This window comes from Bombyx mandarina, chromosome 26 (assembly GCF_030267445.1).
Source record: "Bombyx mandarina strain Sakado chromosome 26, ASM3026744v2".
In the NCBI taxonomy this organism is placed as follows: domain Eukaryota; kingdom Metazoa; phylum Arthropoda; class Insecta; order Lepidoptera; family Bombycidae; genus Bombyx; species Bombyx mandarina.
The window spans coordinates 6,260,813-6,285,119 of record NC_143232.1 but is presented as its reverse complement, the minus strand read 5'-3'; the positions used below and the strand labels follow the sequence as shown (position 1 = coordinate 6,285,119).

Below are 24,307 nucleotides of genomic sequence, written 5' to 3'. Positions count from 1 at the left end.
AGGTGTCACAATTAAAGACAAATCAAAAACTTTTATCGAAGCTAAGGTTTGTCGAAAAATGTGTCACATCCTTATTCCATTTTCTCAGTATAGGTAACTGTTTTAAACAACTGTTTCAATAATTCATTTCATATTTGATTTATTGCTTTTTAAATTTTAGTTGAATATTTACCAGCAGCAAAAATGTTAGCCTCCGCTGGCAAAACAAATGAGTAAGAGTAGCAAGCTCCTTTACTATTAGCTAAGTAGATGCCTTGCTCATAGGTTGCTAAACATGAGCGCTACTTTGGGTGGACGAGCTCACAGCCCACCTGATGTTAAGTGGTTACTGGAGCCAACAGACATCTACAACGTAAATGCGCCACCCACCTTGAGATATAAGTTCTAAGATTTCAAGTATAGTTACAACGGCTGCCCCACCCTTCCAACCGAAACGCATTACTGCTTCACGGCAGAAATAGGCGGAGTGGTGGTACCTACTCGTGCGGACTCACGAGAGGTCCTACCACCAGTAATCAAAGTATATTTTATATCACCTATATATAAAAATGAATTGTTGTTCGTTAATCTCGCTAAAACTCGAGAACGGCTGGACCGATTTGGCTGATTTTGATCTTGAATTATTTGTGGAAGTCCAGAGAAGGCTTGAAAGGTAGGCTTAAAAGGTATAAATATGTAAATGCTTGGAATTAAATAAAAATAACAATTTTGTTTTCCCTTTGATGTGTCCCCCGTCGGACGGATTCCTTTTGTTTGTTTTAAGTTACAAAAACAAAAGTTTAGGTCTTTTATTTATCGATACTGATTTACTGATACGATTTAGCACTACGAAGTCTGCCGGGCCAGCTAGTCACCTATATAATTTTACATTTTTCACAGGATGTTTGTTTTATTGCCCTTGTAGGCAAACGAGTATACAGGCCACCTGATGGCTAGCGGTTACCGTCGTGCATGGACGTCATCAATGCCAGGAGCAGAGCCTAGCCACTACCTCTAAGTCGATTTCTAAAAATAGCTTCATAAAATAAAGGCGATCACGAAAGAATAGACAATATTTACTATTCTAACGTGTTAAACAAAATATAAACCACGTTTTTATAAGTAGAATACAGCACGCGCTCCACAAACAGACTGGTTTGAAGCATTACGTAACGGACAACGTGGACCTCCTTTCACTTGTCTATGATCCTTTTTAATCTGTACCATAGTCTATAGTTGTGTAATGGCGGACGTTGGGGTCAACATTAGCGGTGTGTACTAACAGAGATAAATGCTACAACAATTCGTGTTATTGTTACTACCAATTTCTCGAGATAGTTTTTTCTAGTTGTACACGTAATTACTTCCTTATAATGAAATTCTAGTAGGTCTGATCCATCAAAACTTATCGTAATAGTATTTGGGAGTTTGAATGTGTAATTAAATATCGAGCGATGATTTTTGGTATTTTTTTATTTTTTGATATTTGGATCAAGCGACATTTTTGCAACTTTACCTGAGAGCCATTTAAAGGTTAAAATTTAGAAAAAATATCATAATAACAAAATTTCTTCAGCTATTTGAGGTTCAATTAAAAATATCTAACTGTTGATGCTAATCTATACTGTATCTATTATTATATATACTATTTATAATACTATTAAGCTGAAGAGTTTGTTTGTTTGAACGCGCTAATCTCAGGAACTACTGGTCCGATTTGAAAAATTCTTTCAGTGTTAGATAGCTCATTTATCGAGAAAGGCTGTAGGTTATACAACAACACGCTAAAACCAATACAAGCGGAGCACCAATAAAGAATGTTTCAAAATCGGGGTTATTTTAACCTTTTGAGAGCTTCCGCTGCGTGCGCTAAAGAAACGGTTAAAGCTTCGCTAAAATAATGTATGACAGAATTGTTCCCCTTTTAAACGTCTAAAAATAAGTCCGCGACAGCATATGTCTATATATTATGGTTGGCTCACTATAACGTTTTTTTATGCTAACCAAATTTGTTCTAAAGCATTATTTGTGAACTATTCCAAGCGGACGAAGTCGCGGGCAAAAGCTAGTACCAAAATAAAACGGATCTTTAATTACAAAGATAAATGTCACGTATTACGCGAATTGTCGCTTAAACCAAATAACCTTTCATCCATCATGTAAACCGTATTTTTTTTTATTGCTTAGATGAGTGGACGAACTCACAGCCCACCTGGTGTTATATGGTTACTGGAGCCCATAGATATCTACAACGTAAATGCGCCACCCACCTTGAGACATAAGTTCTAAGGTCTCAGGTATAGTTACAACGGCTGCCCCACCCTTCAAACCGAAACGCATTACTGCTTCGCGGCAGAAATAAGCAGGGTGGTGGTACCTCCCCGCGGACTCGCAAGAGGTCCTACCACCAGTAAATATTCAGTAAGCTTGTGTTTAAGGGAGCATAATGTGGAGAAATTACAAAGCGAATTTTCTTGAAATTATTGTTAGCGCGATTCACGTTTTCCATGTTCGTGAATTCACCTTACGAACGAATGAAAACTTAACTGGAAAATCCTAACTGCTCTAGAATGAACAAAGACATAAATATATTTAAATAAATTTCATATTGAAATGCATCTATATGTTAATACGTGAAGCAAAAACTTTGTATCCCTTTTTACGAAAATTGCGCGGACGGAGGAGTATGAAGTTTTCCACACTTATAGAGAATATATAGAAGAAGTGCACAATGCTAATATTTTTTTAAAAAACTGCATAAAAGATACATTAAATAAATAAAGAAAACATTACACACACTACATACCATTTGACGCACACACGCATGCATAATATTTATTGTCAAACTTTTGTTCTTGACGTCTGTTGTCAAATTGAGAATAGATTAAATATTTTTTTTCTTTATTAATATTTTTTATAGTGTAGTCTTGGCGAAATTTGTGATTATAGAAGTATAAAATACAATCATAATCCTCTAGTAAATTTAAATGTATTATATGACTATATCACGTTATGGTACGCAGGTACTCAAATAACGTGATTTACATTGGGGAGTAAATGAGGCGGACGCATATATGAGCATTTGTTGGTTTCCAAGTACTAAGTATTACCAGTCGTCATAGCTTAAAAGATAAGACGCCCGGCGAATTCGTGTTGAGCGATGCACCGGTGTTCGAATCCCGCAGGCGGGTACCAATTGTTCTAATGAAATTCTTACTTGACCAAATGTTCACAATTGATTTCCGCAGTGAAGGGATAACATCTATATATATATATATATTGCTGTTCGTTAGTCTTGCTAAAACTAGAGAACGGCTGGACCGATTTGGCTAATTTTGGTCTTTAATTATTTATGAAAATCCAAAGAAGGTTTAAAAGGTAAATAAATATGAAAATGCTCGGAATTAAATAAAAACAACAATTTTGTTTTTCCTTTGATGTGTCCCTCGTCGGACGGATTCCTTCTGTTTGTTTTAAGTTTATTTTATACAAAAGTTTAGATCTTTTATTTATCGATTGAGGCACTACGAAGTGTGCCGGGTCAGCTAGTGCTGTAATAAAATTCAAACTCGCAAAATTATATTTGCGTAATTACTGGTGGTAAAACGTGTTTTGAATCCGCATGGATAAGTGGTACCACCACCCTGCCTATTTCTGCCGTGAAGCAGTAATGCGTTTCGGTTTGAAGGGCGGGGCAGCCGTTGTAATTACACTGAGACCTTAGAGCTCATATCTCAAGGTAGGTAGGCGGCATTGTTGATGTCTATGGGCTGCGGTAACCGCTTAACATCAGATGGGCCGCGAGCTCGTCCACCCATCTAAGCAATAAAGAAATAAGTACAGAAATCCTCATAACATCAATCTTCTGCTGTTTTATAAAACAGATCGCCGGACTTGCTCCCATTCGTAACTGCAGACAGAAATCATTGCAGTTAATTAACTATGATGTGAAACGAATACTTTTGCGCAATATCCGATACAAAAAAAAATTATGGAAGTTGCTTGTTAAATTATTTACGCAATAACATCGAATTGTTTGGATTGCGGACAGCGTATGCACCCGTTAATTGAATAATTTGCTAAACCAATTTGATGCGTGGCGTTTAGCCATCACAGAACACGAAGATATTTGACAGATGCCTAAATCCCGCTTACTAGATTTTCAAGATAAGCTCGCAGATATACAAGTTCTGAACAACAATATTCGGTCCTCCTCCCGATCCACTAATGGTGCTTTTAGGTACCTCAAGCACCGGTCATCGTTCTCTCGAGTAAATCAACCCTCAGACACAGCCCACTGAGTTTCTCGCCGGATCTTCTCAGTGGGTCGCGTTTCCGACCCGGTGGTAGATTCTGCGAAGCACGGCTCTTGCTAGGGTTCGTGTTAGCAAACGTCATCAGGTTTGAGCCCCGTGAGCTCACCTACTAGCTAAGGCGACGCTGAAATAGCCTCTCAAGGCTATCAGCTTAGGTAGGATAAAAAAAAAAACAACATTCGGACCGTCGGTCTACCGAGCAAATATCACCCGCTCGGTGGAAGATCTTCCTTTTGTCGTATATCTCTCCAAAATCTCGAACACCCACTGCATCTCCTGTCAAGTAATTAGGCACGTCATGTGCTCGTACGGGTTGGCACCGATATCCTGTGAACTTGCTGCTTGAAGAGTCGGGCAGTCTAACACATCGCTGGTACAATTCACAACATGGTTATTTTAAAGTGTTTTAACCGGATTTCGCAAGTCGCAGAAACAAAACTACTTTTACGGTGTTGCCGTAAATAGCATAGTAATCCGTGATCCCGAAAACCGTAAAATATCGGTACCGGTAAATACCGGTAAATTCTGAAATAATAAATAATGACAATAAAAATGCGAGACTGCAAATGTAAACATAATTATCGTTATTCTCAATAAGGTCGCAAGAGTGGGCGTTCGTCGCAAGCACATACCGTGATAAATACACAGCTGTACTATTGAACATGTAAACTCATTTCAAATAATGATGGCAATCGTACGAAGATGATACACCGCGGTCTGTAATGTGGATATTTTCTTTTGAAATAGACCGAAGTCAGCACAGAAGTCAAAAGTCGTCTTCTCGCGTTAAATAATCTCAAAACTTACAAATTTTACAGGAGAGTGTTTTAAAGGTTTAACATATTGTGATCTTTTTAATTTTAATTGCAAAGATGCAACATTTATTTTTTATCTTTTACCAGTACATTATCTGTCTTTTAAGTTAAGTTATAATTATATATTAATTTTGTTAATAGTAGTCAAAACATAGGTAAACTAAAAAAAAAAAAAACTAAACTACGCTCTTTTGACAGTATTTATGAGAAAACTACTGGCAATACCAAATGATCCCCCATATTAACCCAATTTTGAATATTTTAGGAAATTGTACACTTTCAATGCGAAAAGACGAAGTGTCGACGAATAACGCCTTGGTCGTCCGCGCGACCGCGGTAATTGTAATGTATTCGAAACATCTAGAATATAACAATATAATGACAAAAATACTATATAAAGATACTAATTTATTTTAGTTTAATGATTCAATGAGGTTTGATGATTGAAGTGAGGTAGAATGCCCTGTAAATTTAACACTGACCCTAGCAAGAGCAGTGCTTCGCAGAATCTACCACCGGATCGGAAACGCGACCCAGTGAGAAGATCCGGCGAGAAACTCATTGGGCTGTGTCTATAGGTCAATTCGCTCGCTGAGCCCTTCGTCGCAAGCGACGGGTTCGACGATGACGGTGACCGGTGCTTGTGATACCTAAAAGCACCGTTAATGGATCGGGAGGATCCGTAATGACGTTCTTAGGGCGATGTCGACAACCTTGCCGACTACCATTCAGCGTAATATCATTGAAATAGCTAAATAAATTTACTGTTATTATTCTAGCATTAAACATAAGTGTGTAAAAACATTATCAAGGTTTGAATCACAACAATTATGAAATTGCAATTAGAAGTTTATCCTCTCATTATAATCTCATTGAATGTCTGACAATGGTCAAAGGAATAATACAGCAATTTTATCGTTTCAAACAACACAATGTACCTAATGACATTGAAATACATTCTTAGTTAATACTGGATCTTTGATCTCATAGTAAAATCTTCTCTGTTGGAAGTCCGCATCAATTAAGGCGACAAGGTGTACAGGATAAAATCCTTCCACTCTAACACGAAAATAAATACTTGCCAAGCCCCTCTTATACCTAATAGAGTAAGATCCCAGGGCCCCCAGACGTCACTTATTTTCTGACGAACGAAATGTGGCCGATTGCGTAGTGTTAGTATGTACTAAGAACGCATACCTACCTGCTACCTTGCTTAGACGGCCAATTTTCAGGTATCAGGTACTCAAGGTGCATAAAATCATGACCTACTTCACGTATTTTCTGAGAGCTGATTTTTACGTATATTTTAGGCAATATCCTTAAAAATAAGTCGCCAATAATCCCAGACACTTTCCGTCGGCCGAATTGCTTCGCAGACACTTTAAAGGGCTAATCATCCCCTAAATTCTATTTAATACCTTTTTTTTTATGATTGAAAGTTTACTGGTGGCCCGAAGGCCTTTCCAGTTTCACCAGGACAGGTGGGCGAGCAAAGGCTCAGCCAAGAGGGGTGGGATTTGCTAACAACTGCCCGAGCGCCTCCGAAGGAGACCTAACAACTCAAGAGCAATTGTTTCGCGAATGAATCTACTACCGGATCGGAATCGCGACCCGCTGAGAAGATCCGGCGAGAAACTCAGCGGGCTGATGCATGGGTTAGGTTGCACGTCGACCTCTTTGTCGAGTTCGACGAGTACGGTTACCGGGGTCCCTAAGCCTGCCCCTAGTATTAGAGCTGAAGGCATCTAATGCAAAGGTTATTGGATCTGATGGATCCGTAAGGACGTGTCTAGGGCGTCGACGGTGACTGGCTCCTGCATGATCAGGATTCGGAGAGTAGTCAGCGGCGGCAACGATAAGGCGATTATCATGACGCATAGCCTTATCGAAGTATCGTTCCGACGCTGACTTCATGTATTTCCGAATTGATTCGAGGCCCAGGTCGTCGTGTAGGTCAACGTTCCTCACGAACCACGGAGCGCCGACAGCTAACCTGCAAAAGCGGGATTGTAGGGATTGGAGGGTGTCTATGTGTGTGCGGGCTGCGTGAGCGAACACCACACTCGCGTAAGTCATGACGGGCCTTATGCAAGTTTTGTAAAGTGTCACCTTGTTCCGAAGGGACATTTTACTCCGCTTACAGATCATGGGGTAGAGTCTACCGAGAATAAACGCGGCACGGTCACGGACTGATTTTATATGCGGGCGGAATGTCATCGATGCATCCAGGGTAACGCCCAGGTACTTGACCTTCCTGGCCCAGGGTATGGGTTGTCTAAAGAGAGTAATCGGGGGTGTGAGATTCCTCCTCCTAATCCGGGAGGAAATCCGTGTGGAGCTTCCCCTCTGAAATAGCACCGCAGTACTTTTCGCTGGGTTGATGTCTATGCGCCATTTTCGGAACCACTGTCCTAGGGCTAGGGCTGCGCTCTGAAGCTTCTTCGCGATTAGGGACTTATTTCTACTAGAATAGTAAACAGTCGTGTCGTCGGCGAATAAAGCTAAATGGGTCGGCGGCGACCGGGGAATATCGTTGACGAATAAGCTAAATAGGAGGGGTGAGAGGACAGAGCCTTGCGGGACTCCAGCTGTGAGAGGTCGTGGGGAGGAGCGGGTTCCCTCGACTCGATATCGAAAAGAGCGGTTCGACAAGAAGTCCCGTATGATGAGCACGAGACTATCCGGCACGCCCATGTTGAATAGTTTGAAAATCAAACCATTGTGCCAGACTTTGTCGAACGCTTTTGCGACGTCGAAGAAGAGAGCTCCCGTGTATAACGGTTTTGGTCGATTAAGCCCCACAAGAATGTGCTCCGTGAGGCGGTGCACCTGTTGAACGCATGAGTGATTTGTACGGAATCCGAATTGTTCATCGATGAGAATGCCCTTGGATGAGACGAAATCTCTGAGGCGCTTGTAGAGCAGTCGCTCATACAGTTTGCCTAGAGACATGAGGAGGCTAATCGGGCGGTAGCTCGTCGGATGATTTTTTGGTTTACCGGGTTTATGTATGCCGATAACGTCCGCTTCTTTCCACACCGCGGGAAAGATACAGTTCGCCATAGCGGCATTGAAAATAGATGCCAACATCACGATGAGTTGGACGGGTAGAAGTTTAATAACGCGGTTAGATATACCGTCGGAACCGGGAGCCTTGCGAGGACGTAGGTCTTTGATCAAGTCTTTAACTTCCATCGGGGTGACGGGTGGTAACGCATCCGAGGGTGGCAAGGAGGCTCTGCGTTCTACCTCACTGTCTACTAATTCTACATGAACAGGGTCCACGGATTGAGTGCTGGGCGTGCACTGGGTTTGCAATGTATCGGCCAGCAGCTCTGCTTTTTCGTCATCATCAAAGGCCGCGAGTCGGCCTGAGGGGCCTACGAGGGGGGCATAGTTACTACCGTATCCGATTTGAGAGAACGAGCTAAGCGGTAGTAAGACCTTTGGGAGGGCGCGAGTCCTTCTAAGAAATCAGACCATCTGGCATCTCGGACTTCGGCGATGCGAGACTTTACGTCGCGTTGTAGGGCACGCATTCGAATACGATTTTCCGCGGTAGGATACCTGTCGTAGGCGCGTATCGAGGCGTTCTTAGCTCTAAGGAGTTCCCTAATATCGTCGGACAATTTGAAGCGGTGAAGGAAGTCCTCCGCTACAACTTGTTTCGATGACCTATCTAATGTCGAGGTGATGTGTGATGTTAAGATGTCTATGGCTTCAGCGGTATCCTGAGGAGACGGGGTAGAGTCCGGGTTAAACGGGAGCGATGGTGGATCAGATTCAGCCAGGCTGATGCCCAGCGTGTGCCAATCCACCACAGTCCTCGTGACGGGAACGGAATCGGGAGCGCGACCGAGCTTCATGACGACGGGACGGTGGTCTGAATCTAACTCTGAAACTACTTCGATCGAGTGTAAGCGCAGAGTTACGTTTTTTAATAACGCTATGTCGAGTATATCCGGGCGATGCGCGATATTTAGCGGGTAGTGAGTCGGGGTTAACGGAGCGACGATATCGAAGGCGAGATCATCGACTAACGCGTCAAGCCGCCTGCCATTCGGGGTTGTGGTGTGTGAGTTCCACCTGATGTGTTTACAATTTAGGTCGCCCGCCAGAATGACAGAGCTCCCCATACCGAGCAGCGCCTCAATATCACTGCTTAGAACGATCTTATCCGGTGGAAGATAAACGGACGCGATAACGATCGGCGCGTGTCCCGTCAGTGAGATTCGGCACACTGATGCTTCGATATTAGCGAGCGCGGGAGGATCGAGCGGGACGCAATGCAGGGCTCTTCTATAGTAAATAACGGTACCACCACCACGGGCAGAGAGCCTGTCGTTCCTGACCATGTTATAGTTCGCGATTTTAGGGTCACGGCGCGCGGGCTTAAGTAGGGTCTCCTGCACTAAGAAAATGTCAATTTGATGGTCACGCAAAAAATCACAAACCTGATCACGTTGATTTGCGAGACCGTAAGCGTTAAAAAATCCTATTGTTACGGATAAGGGTTTTATTCTACTAATGTACGCCATTGATTACCGGCGGAGTGAGGGGAGGACGTACGTATTTAACGACGCGTATACGTCAGCGTATTCTTGCACAACGGCGATGAAATGTTGTGCAGTGGAGGCGGCGCGAATGGCGTCACCCAAAGCGTTAACACGCTCAAAGTTGATCGACTGAAAAAAGTCAATCGCTAGAGCGAGATTTTCGGACGCGGTCGGAGGGCAGGTCGCGGGGGAGGGACGTATCGCGGGGGTGGGACGAGTCGCGGGGGAGAGAGTTGTAGCCGTGTTCGTGTACGGCAACGGTTTAGCCCAAGCCGAGACGCTGGGCACCGACGCCGGCACGAAAGCAGGCTTAGCCTTCGGCACAGAGGGTACCGTGGCTTTGATGTCTGGGCCGGAAGCTCGGAGGCGGTTTTGACGGGCGACGCGGCGATTTATTTTTGGAGCTCGGGGGCATCCACGGTAGTTCGCGGGGTGACCTTGTGTTCGGCACAGGACACAGCTAGGCGGTTCCGTCGCGGTTTTTTGGTCGCGAGCGCAGAGGGCCGTGGCGTGATCGCCCAAACACTTAACACATCGGGGGCGCGCGTGACAGTTACGGGAAGAGTGCCCGTACAGTTGGCAGTTATGGCACTGACTAGGAGTGCCTTTTTTATGGGGGACTTCGACGGCAATACCGGAGAGCCTACAGACGGTCCGAATGTTAAAAATTTGCTTACCCTCGGGGGTAGGCTGGAGGGCGACTAAAACCATATTGTATGGCTCCCTACCGCGGCCGGTGTGCATGCGGTGCACGGAATTTACTGGTAGGCCTTGTTCTATCAGATCTGCCTTGACGAGATCGGCATCTAGCTCCTTCGGGATTCCACGTATGACAACGCGGAGTTCGCGCTCCTCCTGGAGCGTATAAGTGTGGAAACTTATACGCTCCTTTCGGAGGTAACTTGAGAGGGCCCTATGGTCGTCGGGTGTCGTTACTTTTATTTGAATGAATTTAATACCTCTGTGGGTAAGAGCGCGAGGGCATTATCCACGCGCATTAGACTGAGTGAGACATGTATTAGGATATATTGACTTCTCTGTCTCTCTGTCTCTCTGTCTCTCTATCTCTCTCTTACAGTTGACTCATAATATCAATTAATTATTAATATTAAAAGAAAATCAGTTAAAACTTAAATAATAAATAAAACACGATAACGAGATTTTTATTTAAAACTATTTAGACAATTATGTTACGCACTATAGAAAGACACACAATGTATGGGAATAACCGAAATTTTACTGCTTATTTTTTATGTACAAAAATACAATAGTTGAGATGTTTTATTCAGAAAAAAATTCCAGCCCACTGAGTTTCTCGCTGGATCTTCTCAGTGGGTCGCGTTTCCGATCCGGTGGTAGATTCTGCGAAGCACTGCTCTTGCTAGGGTCAGTGTTAGCAACTCTCCGGTTGAGCCCCGCGAGCTCACCTACAAACGTTAGGGCGAAGCTGAAATAGCCTCTCAAGGCTATCAGCACAGGTATGGAAAAAAAAAAACAGAAAAATTACTCTCCTATTTGTACTTGCTTTGTAGAAGCGTATCTAAGGGTACCTGTATTTTATTTTTCATGCAAACGTAAGAGGATACTAGTGACGAGAGCCATCGGTGCAATAGAAGTAGGTACTAGCTTTCCGCGCTTTCGCGTCCAAAATGGAAATAGCTTCATTCTGGTTTATTGTCTTCAGTTTATTGTGTGTTAATTTCTACCGTACTATCTATACTAATATATAAATCTACAGTGGTTTTTACGGATGTTCCGTTATTACTACTGAAACATGTATTCGATTGACTTGTAAACTCCATGTAGAAAATACATGTACTTAATGGATAGGCTAATATTTATATGAGTATTGGACTCCCTACACCAGTTGCGGGGGCGTTAATGATGAGAATCTTTGTGGGGGTGAGAAATAATAATGTTAATTTTAAATGCCCAGCGAAGCGGACGGGTACAGCTAGTGAGTTTATAAGTCTTAATTGTATTGTAAAACAAAAGTCAATCCATTGCGCGACCCACAATACGCACTAACTATTTCTATACATCTTCTGTACTAATATTATAAAGAGGAAAGATTTGTTTGTTTGTATTTATTTATTTATTTATTTATTTATTTATTTATTTAATTAGTCTACTTACAAATTAACAGTATAAACCAAAACATTTGTAAGGTATTAATAATTAGCTTAATTAATTATTGAATAGGCTCCGAAACTATTGAACCGATTTGAAAAATTCTTTCACTGTTTGGAAGCTACACTATTCCCGAGTAACATAGGCTATAATCTTTTTTGAAAAAAAAAGGGATTCTTATTAAAACTTCAATAATGTAACCCAAGATGTAAAAAATTACCTAAAATATTCTTTACATCGCGTGTCCTGCGAAAACTATTGATGATAGAATAAACTAATATACTACGACTTTGTAGAACACATTATTGTTTACAAAAAGTGTCACGACAGCATATGTCTAACTATGTAGTTATGTCGCAATAAGTGTTCTTTTATTTAAAAAAATAAAACAACGTCAAATATCGTTAAAATTTGTTAAAGACCCGAGAAAGGCCGGAGCGGGACGCTAGTCATTAATAATTTCGTATATTTATAATTTTTACGTTTCACGTTACGCCTTCATCGCGAGATGTGGTTTTTTCTGGTGGTAGGCCATATAGTGTGTCCGCATACATACCAGCATTCTGCCTAATTTTTTTTTTCGTACCTCTAGCAAACAAAAAAGCCAGAGATTCATATTTACATTTTTTGTTTTAATTTTAATTATAGTTGATACTCCTGCCCATAGGGGGCTTAAAAACTAGGTCACGCATTCATTCCGAGCCTCTTTATCATACCAGTTCTCGCATTTATTCCTCTCGTACTTTCATTCATTCCATTCATACTTTGCATTCCTAGCTGCGGCTAATAAAAGGAGGGAAGGAGGAGTAGGGCTATTGGGACTCGCATCGACTTCGCATCGGCTACGGAGCGCAACAGACAGCGTGTGGTCTCGACAACGGAACGGAGCGGAATCCCGCATTCTGCCTATTTCAGCTGCAAAGCAGACCTTCCTTCCAATCTCAAGGGTGGTTCCACCTAAAGTGGTTAGCATTTCGTTACGTCTATACGCTCCAGTAACCACTTAACCATCGGTTGAAAAATGATATCGTTCACGCAACGACAATGATTCGCTCACAATTCCGCGCAGCTGATTAATAATTCTATTGACGTGTGTACGTATCAAGTTTCGTATGTGATTGCTAAATTATTCATCATACGTGTAAGTCATTGTTTGAACAAGGTTGTGTTGTGGAATCTGGCTGGATTTTAAACGTTAAATGACATTACAAATGCCGATATCTACCTTGAGATATGAGTTCTAAGGTCTCCGTTTTTATAGTACAACGGCTGCCCCACCCTGCATTACTGCTTTACGGCAGAAATAGGCAGGACGGTGGTACCTACCTGTGCGGTTTCACAAGACGTTCTACCACCAGTAAAATTGTATTTAGTAATTGAAATTCGGATGTATTTACGTAAATTATTGTCTCGTATATATTTCCGGTGTAAATAACAAAGCCCTAAAACCAAGCAAGGACCTATGAACAAATGTTTTTTTTTTATTGTTTAGATTGGTGGACGAACTCACAGCCCACCTAGTGTTAAGCGGTTACCGGAGCCCATAGACATCTACAACATAAATGCGCCACCCACCTTGAGATATAAGTTCTAAGGTCTCAGTATAGTTACAACGGCTGCCCCACGGGTTATGCTTGGAGTTTCTTTGAAGGATCGAATCCGGAACGAGGTGATCCAACAGAGAACCAAAGCTATCGACATAGCTCAGTGGATTAGTGAGCTGAAGTGGCAATGGATTAGCCATATTAGCCGGACAACCGATAACCGTTGGTATAAACGTTTTCTTGAGTGGTGACCGCGAATTGGGAAACCTAGTCCTGGTCGTTCTCAAGCTCGAAGGAGTGACGATCTATGTTGGGGTGATTAGCAAAAGCTGGATTAGAGAAGCCGAGGTTCGTGCTCAGTGGTGAGCAATTGGAGATGCCTATGTCCTGGTGATGATGATGATTCTCCTATCTAACCTATCTAACTTCTGTTTCAAGAAATGACTTATACTGGTGTTTAAATTTTAATGCCTAGGTAGCTAGTACATTCGATAACTTGCACGACGGAATGGCGTCGTGATTCTGATCTGATTCAGAAAAAAATATTTCTTAGTTGTAGATTTCATGCGTGTAGATGTGATGGTTGCTATAATTTAATTTGGGTGTCTATAGTCTTAGAAAAACTATCAATACCGGTTGGCCCACAGCTCATCAACCCGAGAATGGCTATAAAATAAAACAAAGAATCTCACGTTGAATTACCACAATAAGCAACATAAACACGTGCAACAGATTTCCTTGTAAGAAGTCACGCAAATTGCGAAAATACTTATTATGCAGATGTCGGCCATCATTTTATTAGCTTCAGTGGCTCTCAAACTGTCTTGTCACATCCGATCATAAAAGTGGGGGCCATTTGTCATTTTGTATGTTACGTTTAAATGGCTTACGATAAGTTCGAGAATTGAATGCGTGGTAAGAGAGAGGATGTACTGGTGGTAGGACCTCTTGTGAGTCCGTACGGGTAGGTACCACCACCACGCCTATTTTTGCCGTGAAGCAGTAATGCGTTTCGGTTTGAAGGCTGGGGCAGCCGCTGTAACTATACTGAGACCTTAGAACTTATATCTCAAAGTGGGTGGCGTATTAACGTTGTAGATGTCCATGGGCTTCAGTAACCAGGTGGGCTGTGAGCTCGTCCACCATCTAAGCAACAAAAAAAATAATTGTGTGGTGGCATCCGACCTTGGACGCGTTTGTCCATCTAAGCAATAAAAAAATTAACGTTTCAAGCTTGAGCCCAAGTTAGGATTCTCTAGCTCGTTAATGGTACCGGAAACATTTAATACGCGAAATAAACAACATGAACAGCGAGCCCGGAATATTAAAGGCCTTTTTCCATAACAATGTGATCTACCTTGGATGTTAATAGTTTCCGTACTAGGGTACCAGTTCGGTCTTGTTTTTTTTGTTGAGATTTTACTGGCCCTGAGGACTTTCCAGTTTCACCAGGACAGGTGGGCGAGCAAAGGCTCAGCCAGGCGGGGCGGGATTTGCTAACAGCTGCCCGAGCGCCTCCGAAGGAGACCTACCAACTCAACAGAAGCTGCTTCGCGGATAAATCTACTACCGGATCGGAATCGCGACCCGCTGAGAAGATCCGGCTAGAAACTCAGCGAGCTGATGCATGGGTTAGGTTGCACGTCGAACTCTTTGACGAGTACGGTTACCGGAGTCCCTAAGCCTGCTCCTAGTGTTAGAGCTGAAGGCGTCTAATGTTATTTGGATGTGATGGATCCGTGAGGAAGTTCGGTCTCGTTTGAGAGCGATTTTGTTCACACCATTTATAGATAGCGTGAAGATTGTCTAGTTGTAAATAATGTCAGCCTGCTAATAAACATACACGTGCTGACACATGTCGTTACACGACATCGGCGACATCTTGCATAATCTACATAAGTATATTTAATACGTGAAGCAAAAACTTTGTATCCCTTTTTACGAAAATTGCGTGGACGGAGGAGTATGAAGTTTTCCACACTTATAGTTTATATATAGAAGAAGTGCAGAATGCTAATATTTTTTTATTATTATAATAAATACATTGAATCAATAAAAAAACATTACACACACTACCATGTTATTGACACACACGCAAAAAAAGAGTATGTATTGCAAAAGTCTGTGGTCAAATTGAGAATATATTAATATTGTTTGTCTTTAATATTATTTGCCTATAGTGTAGTCTTGGCGACATCTGTTCTTTTAAATAGAACAATGATTATTATACACAGAAACGATGCTTATAGAAATGTGACAATAGAACCATACTAATGTTCAAACTTATAATTTAAATTAATTATGGTCGAGTTTTGATCACAGGGCGACCAATAGTAAATTATAATTTGTCATTGATGATTTTATTCATTTATTTTTTATTGCTTAGATGTGTGGACGAGCTCACAGTCCACCTGGTGTTCAGTGGTTACTGGAACCCATAGACATCTACAACGTAAATGCGCCACACACCTTGAGATATAAGTTCTAAGGTCTCAGTATAGTTACAACGGCTTCCCCACCCTTCAAACCGAAGCGCATTACTGCTTCACCTCAGAAATAGGCGGGGCGGTGGTACCTACCCGTGCGGACTCACAAGAGGTCCTACCACCAGTAATTACGGAAATTATAATTTTGCGGATTTGATTTTCATTACACGATGTTATTCCTTCACCGTGGAAGTCAATCGTGAACAATTGTTAAGTACGTATTTCATTAGATAAATTGGTACTCGCCTGCGGGATTTAAACACCGGTGCATCGCTATATACGAATGCACCGGACGTCTTATCCGTTAGGCCACGACGACTACACCTTAGTCGTTCGTGACCACGGAAACTGTAAACTATTCGAGACGTCTGGGAAATAAATGTTGTAGTAATAGCAGTCCTAGGGTGCCCCGCTGATACATAGGGCCCTCACAAGCTGTCTCCACTTGACCCTGTCTTGCGCTTGCTCCTTGACATCACTCCAGGTCACGTCGGCAGTCCTCATCTCCACGGTGCGTCGCCAAGTGTTTTTTTTTTTTTTTTTTATTGCTTAGATGGGTGGACGAGCTCACAGCCCACCTGATGTTAAGTGGTTACTGGAGCCCATAGACATCCACAACGTAAATGCGCCACCCACCTTGAGATACAAGTTCTAAGGTCTCAAGTATAGTAACGACGGCTGCCCCACCCTTCAAACCGAAACGCATTACTGCTTCACGGCAGAAATAGGCAGGGTGGTGGTACCCACCCGCGCGGACTCACAAGAGGTCCTACCACCAGTAATTACGCAAATTATAATTTTGCGGGTTTCATTTTTATTACACGATGTTATTCCTTCACCGTGGAAGTCAATCGTGAACATTTGTTGAGTACGTATTTCATTTGAAAAATTGGTACCCGCCTGCGGGATTCGAACACCGGTGCATCGCTCAACACGAATGCACCGGACGTCTTATCCGTTAGGCCACGACGACTATAACAGGGTGACCAATTCTTCTCTTGCAAAGCGGTTGCCAAACGTTGTTCAAACGCGATTGATGCTGCGTTGACTCCGCTGCGCCGTAGAGTGTGTCCTATCCAACGACATTTCCGATAGGCAATGTCTTGCGCGATGGGGTCACATTTAGTAAATATTTATTTAGGAATATACAAACAATGACAAAAATACGCGTGATCAAAACCGTTAAGCAGTTTTAATTATTATGACTACGACTAAAATCGAAGAAGATCCTATAGATATGTGGAACACTCACATATTTTACAAAAGTTTATTAAGTCTGTGCTTAGTGCGAGTTTGTTAACGTTCTCGATAGCGTAAAAGTTAACGCAAATTTGTATGCTGTTTGAACAGCGCCTCTAGTGCAAACGAAGGCAAACGTTCCAACTCCATACAGAGAGTTAACTTATACGCTATCGAAAACGTTAAAAAACTGGCACTAAGCACACAGTACAATTAGTAGCCATCTCGCCCATTAAATAGAAATATTTTTTGGAAAAAAGAGGCAGGATGACCTCTCTTGTAGGCTCAAAATACCTACCCTATAGTATAACACTTGATGATCATATTGTAGTCCGGTCACCGTCTTAGTTGAACCCGTCGCTTGCGACGAAGGGCTCGACGAGCGAATTAACCCATAGACACAGCCCGCTGAGTTTCTCGCCGGATCTTCTCAGTGGGTCGCGTTTCCGATCCGGTGGTAGATTCTGCGAAGCACTGCTCTTGCTAGGGCCAGTGTTAGCAACACTCCGGCTTGAGCCCCGTGAGCTCACCTACACACGTTAGGGCGAAGCTGAAATAGCCTCTCAAGGCTATCAGCATAGGTAGGAAAAAAAAATTGTAGTATAGGCTGAAGGTAGAGCATAATACACGCAGACTGAGCCGATCATTAAAGCTAGCTTAAAAAAGTTACAGCACCTATAATTATTAGCGGGCAAGAAAAACATCTGAAGGGCTGAGTTGTGGCGTAATTGTTCGCCCAACCTCAACTCAATAATCATCAACGACCTAACATGGTAACGAAAATGAAATTTGCAGTTAATTTTAACATTTTTTCTTTGTGTATTTTTTTGGTACCAAGTACAATAACGTGTTAAATTCTCAACCTTATCACGATCGTTTAAGACGCAAATTGTCGTTTGTGGTTTGTCAAAAACAAGTTTTTATAACGACCTTCCGTCATTGTCGATGTGTATTTATTTATACTTAATAAATAATCTGAATGATTTTTGAATGGTTTGCACACGACAAATACGTGTTATGAAGGATCTACTCTGAACATTTATAATGCATATAATTTAGTTGCGATGACATTTCGTGTCACACTGATCATTTTTGTAAGCAAATATGCGTCTAAGACGTTAACAGATGACATACCTACATGTAATGAAGGATACCATCTTACTTTAAGAATTTGCACAATTTATTGTACGGAGACCCCACAGTGATACTGGTGGTAGGACCTCTTGTGAATCCGCACGGGTAGGTACCACCACCCCGCCTATTTCGGCCGTGAAGCAGTAATGCGTTTCGGTTTGAAGGGTGGGGCAGCCGTTGTAACTATACTGAGACCTTAGAACTTATATCTCAAGTTGGATGGGGCATTTACGTTGTAGATGTCTATGGGATCCAGTAACCACTTAACACCAGGTGGGCTGTGAGCTCGTCCACCCATTTAAGCAATAAAAAAAAAGGTCAGCGCCCTGGAAGCCATTTTTCTTCTTGTTTCTTGTACTCCCTTACTCATAAGAATCGTGTTCAATTATAATGAGACAGTCTCCTTTTTTATTACCAGAACGATTGACACGAATTGTTTAATAAAACGGTACAAAACTAAACATATTATTTATTTAAATAGAAAAAAATACGTATATACACTTAAGATACGCAAGTTTTTGCATTGTTCAATTTCATAAGTTTTGTACGTATTTAAATCTTCAAATGATTTTTCACAAATACTTAAGTACATGACACACTTTTCGAAAAATAGTATTTTTTTTAATATTTTGATTAAGGTCACTTAATCTTACTCTAGCTATGTACACTGCCGGCCAAAAATTTAAGACCACCTTATTGAAGCAGGAAAATTTAATAAAACTTGGATAGATTTAAGTTTATATTGTCTTCTCTCAGGGGTACTTTATCAACTTATTTCTATATCGAATTACGTACAAATTGTGTACGTGATTAGGGCGTGAGACGTAACAAACAGAGTAATTTATGATCGTTCACAAAAGCTGTAAGGTATTCGTAACGTAGGAAATCTTCTTCTTCTTCGTCGCTTCCTCATTACTGAGGGTCGTGATCACCTTGGTCGAGTTTCTGCACCAGCTTCCTCCAACGTCACCTGCATTCGGCTTGCTTAATGGCGCCCGGGACGCTGGTGTTTCTGGCCTCTTTTACAATACTAGTGGTCCCGCAGTAGTCGAAATTCGACCATAATTAATTGAAATTATAAGTTTGTACACTATTAAGATTCTATTTTCAAAGACTATTATACTTCTATAATCACAAATTTCGCCAAGATTACACTATAGAAAAATATTAATAAAGACAAACAATATTTAATTTATTCTCAATTTGACAACAGACGTCAAGAACATAAGTTTGACAATAAATAAATAGTATGAATGTGTGTGTGCGTCAAATATTGGATTGGAGGATTGCAATGTGTGTAATGTTTTCTTTATTGATTTAATGTATATTTTATGCAATATTTTAAAAAACTATTAGCATTGTGCACTTCTTCTCTATATTCTCTGTAAGTGTGGAAAATTTCATACTCCTCCGTCCGCGCAATTTTCGTAAGAAGGGATAGAAAGTTTTTGCTTCACGTATTATAATATATAGATTTGTCCATGTGGTTGGCGATCTTCCTCGACTTCTCTTTCCTTCCACGTGACCTACAGCTATTAGTTCTTCCAAGTTGTAGGGATTTCGTCGGGCCACGTGTAATAAAAAAAAGATGTGTGGTGTCGTGGGACACCGGACAGGAACGAAGTTCCTTATTATAAAAATATTAATTATAAGTTCTATTCGAGGTATAAAGAAAATAAAACTAGAGGTATCGCAACAACCCACGGTCATTCGGTGACGTGCAAACTTATTGTGGTACACTTCATTCACGGTTGTTCGCATAAGAGTTAGTGTATTGCGCAAACGAACGCTCTGAGATCGTGGTCAATTAATGATAAAAAAAATATGTTATTTTTTGTACGCTATTACAAAGTTAAGTCGTACACTGTGTGCATTACTAATAAAAATCTTACGTTACGGACGTTTTTTTTCGGTTAGGGTACCCCTCCGCATCGTCCCATAAGGAACTTTGTTCCAAAAAGAAAATTCGCGAGGATAATCGTAAGGAAGGTTCAATTATGACTTCATGGAAATCGAATACAAAAAACATACATCTATTCACTTTTTTACACGTCGTGAACCTTTGAGAGTACATTGAGAAGCGAACAAAAAATATAATAACGATTTTATAAAACGCATACATTTGTTTCCCAAATCATAATTTTGAATATAAACTGGAAATAAATAAGTTAATTTTTGTTTAAATGTGCGTAAATTGTAACCTCGGAATCTTTATAGAGTTTAATGTCAGATTTAAATAAAACTAAGAATGTATGTAAATAATTTAATAATATTGTAATGGGAAAAAAATTATTTCTGCCTATTTGCCGTGAAGCAGTAATGCGTTTTGGTTTGAAGGGTGGGGCAGCCATGGTAACTATACTTGAGACCTTAGAACTTATATCTCAAGGTGGGTGGTGCATTTATGTTGTAGGTAAATGTCTATGGGCTCCAGTAACCACTTAACACTAGGTGAGCTGTGAGCTCGTCCACCCATCTAAGCAATAAAAAAAAGTCGCCAGTTTTGAATTTCGAAGTCTCTTCTACCTATTTCTGCCGTAATCATACGTGTCGATATCAAATGTGGGGCAGGCGTTAAACTATTCACACTTGGAATTCATGTCTCGAAGTCAGTAGCAGCATTTACGTCGTAATGTCTAAGTGCTCCCGAGAACAATCGACACCAGGTGTCTGTCTATAAACTGGAATAAAAATATTAGATATGGATATTTGGAGGGGCGAAAGCTTATTTATTTTAAGAGACATTTTTGAAACTTCACAGGAGAGCCATTGAAAGTTTAAAATTTGAATAAAAATATCATGAGAAAAAAAACTTTTTAAATTATTTGAATGAGGAAACATAATTGAAGTTGTTGTTGACGCTAATATCAAATAAAAGGGACCTTTAACATTGTAATTTTTTGCGTATTATGCGAGATGTCGCTTAAGCCTAATACTCTTTCACCCCTCGATTTGATTGATTTAACTGTATATTGTATTAACAAATACGTATCTTAATTTCAGATAGAAATATGTCGAATCCAACTGATTTCAAATCTGAGCGAGTGAAGCGGATGTTTAGCTGGACTACGGGGTGAGTTTCTTTTATATTAAGCTTTTTTTATTCCTCTAGTTGGAGGTAATAACCCTTCTCATATTACATAGTTAATAGACATCAGAATTTGAACGCCGATACCCGCATTGTTTTGTTTATGTTTGAGAGTTTTCTGGTGGCCCAGTTTTACCAGGGCAGGTGGGCGAGCAAAGGCTCAGACATGAGGGGCGGAATTTGCTAAAGGAGACCTAATAACTCAAGAGTAGCTCTTTCGCGAATGAATCTACTACCGGATCAGAATCGCGACCCGCTGAGAGGATCTGGCGAGAAACTCAGCAAGCTGATATTTAGATTAGGTTGCACGTCGAACTCTTTGCCGAGTTCGACGAGTACGGTTACCGGGGTCCCTACACTTAGTATTAGAGCTAAAGGTTTTTATTTATTTCTTAGATGGGTGGACGAGCTCACAGCCCACTTGGTGTTAAGTAGTTACTGGAGCCCATAGACATCTAAGACGTAAATGTGCCACCCACCTTGAGATACAAGTTCTAAGGTCTCAAGTATAGTTACAGCGGCTGCCTCACCCTTCAAACCGAAACGCATTACTGTTTCATGACAGAAATAGGCAAGGCGTTGGTACCTACCCGTGCGGACTCACAAGAGGTCCTACCACCAGTAGTGTCTAATGCAAAGGTTATTGGATCTGATGGATCCGTAAGGACGTGATACTCCCATTGTAACCCGAGACTGAAGTCTGTTGAGGATTAAAAAAAATAGTGGATTTAAAACCGAAAATAAATGCCGATTTCTTTCAAGCCAGTGTTAACAGTCGCGATAATTACGTACATGGATAACATCCGAAAAGGTGGAGGCAATCAAGCTATTTCAATTCCATTATCCTTATTAAGGTGCACCGTGGCGGACCGTGACTTTTACGTAAACGATCCGTTTTTTTGTTTGTCATTAAAGCGATAATTGTAACTTTCACATTGCGTCGTTTTTACGGTTACGCGCGCACACAGACAAACATCTGTTATTATACTATAGTCTGTGGTCAGGGCGTCAAATTCGAATTGTCATTCTGCAACTACTTAGGCTCAAATTATCTCAAACCTACAGTTTGGTTTCCAGATGTACATTATTACACTAATATTTAAGTCGATGTGGCCTAAATGTCCAGTGCATTCGTATGTAGCGATGCACCGGTGTTCGAATCCCGCAGGCGGGTACCAATTTTTCTAATGAAATACGTACTTAACAAATGTTCACGATCGACTTCCACGGTGAAGGAATACGAATTCCACTTTGTAATAAAATGAAACCCGCGAAATTATAAATTGCGTAATTACTGGTGGGTAGGAAGGACCTCTTGTGAGTCCGCACGGGTAGGTACCACCACCCTACCTATTTCTGTCGTGAAGCAGTAATGCGTTTCAGTTTAAAGGCGGGGCAGTCGTTGTAACTATACTGAGACGTTAGAACTCAAGGCGGGTGGCGGCATTTACGTTGTAGATGTCTATGGGCTAACCACTTAACACCAGATGAGCTGTGAGTTCGTCCACCCATCTATGCAATAAAAACAGAAAAAAACCTAAGGAAGCGCCAGAACGCTACTTCGACAAAGCGATACGACATGAAAACTCTCTTATCGTGGCCGCCAATAATTACTTAACCGACCGGGACGAGGCAACTCAAAGCCGCTATCGTCCGAGAAATGTCTTGTCGACGAGCGAACTAACCCATAGACACAAAGCACTGAGTTTCTTGCTTGTACTTCTCAGTGGGTCGCGATTTTGATCGGGTGGTAGATTCTGCGAAGCACTGCTCTTGCTAAGGCTAGTGTTAGCAAATTCTCTCATTCTTTCTCTGAGCTGAAATAGCCTCTTAGGCTACCAGCGCATAGGTGGGGAAAGAAATTAAGTCCAAAAATAATGTGCGTAGATTTGTGTATAGAAAAGTGAAGTTATGAGTTGAAATAAAAAAATCAATGGACTCACTTTTTACTGTTTTAGAAGGGGAAGGGTTATATCACAGCTGAGCGTGCGCGCAGTATTAACAAATTTGTGATTTTTTTTACTTTTAGTTCCACTACGTCATCGCGTTTCTGGTCTAAAAGAAATTATTTGAACACTCCACTTAATCATAGATTAAGTAATATACGACAACGCTTAATGCGCTTAATCATGGAACGAAATTGCTCAGTTCTACATGAATCTAAAACAATTTTTTTACAAAAAAAAAAAGACGAAATAAATATCATCAATTCGAACTTAACGGCCGTTTGGTGTAGTGGTAAGTGACATGGTCTACACAAGGGGGTCGCGGGTTCGAATCCCGCCAAGGAACGATATTTGTATGATACGTTATCTGGTACCTGTAACACAAGTTCTTTACGAACTTATCACGGGACCAGTTAACGTGGCGTGATTGTAAAAAAAAAGAACCCAATTAAAAATGTATTATTAAAGATAACACTACAAAGTACTGGGTTCATCTTTATTTAAAAATTTAACGCGATCACCTGGGAAGCACTAGCTTTCAAATAAAAATTATCAATATCGCTTACTCTTTTTTTTATTTTTTTATTGCCCGAGCAGGCAGCCGACGAGCACACGGTCCATCTGATGGTGAGTGGTTACCGTCGCTCATGGACGTCAGCAATGCCAGGGGCAGAGCCAAGCCGCTGCCTACCGTTTAATACTCTAAAGTCATAAATAAAAGGATAACATACATATAAAGTACAATCTAATTGATAAGCTCTTCCATTTTTTTAAGTCGGTTAAAATTAAACTCTGGATTAACAATAAATGTGTGCTCATTCTTTTTTTTATTATTGATGGCTTACTAGTAGCCCGGAGGCCTTTCCAGTTTTTTATTTTTTTATTCCTTAGATGTGTGGACGAGCTCACAGCCCACCTGGTGTTAAGTGGTTACTGGAGCCCATAGACATCTACAACGTGAATGCGCCACACACCTTGAGATATAGTTCTAAGGTCTCAGTATAGTCACAACGGCTGCCCCACCCTTCAAACCGAAACGCATTACTGCTTCACGGCAGAAATAGGCCGGGCGGT

At 41.2% G+C, this 24,307-nt stretch overlaps 1 protein-coding gene across 1 annotated transcript in view; it reads left to right on the top strand.

The window, feature by feature from the left end:
- snu (ABC-type transporter snustorr) overlaps nt 1–24,307 on the top strand; it is a 130,498-nt gene that overhangs the window by 12,910 nt on the left and 93,281 nt on the right. Inside the window, exon 2 of the mRNA XM_028172390.2 lies at nt 21,203–21,272. Within this exon, the coding sequence (XP_028028191.2) occupies nt 21,211–21,272 (62 nt within the window). The 5' untranslated portion in view covers nt 21,203–21,210. The remainder of the gene's footprint in view (nt 1–21,202; nt 21,273–24,307) is intronic.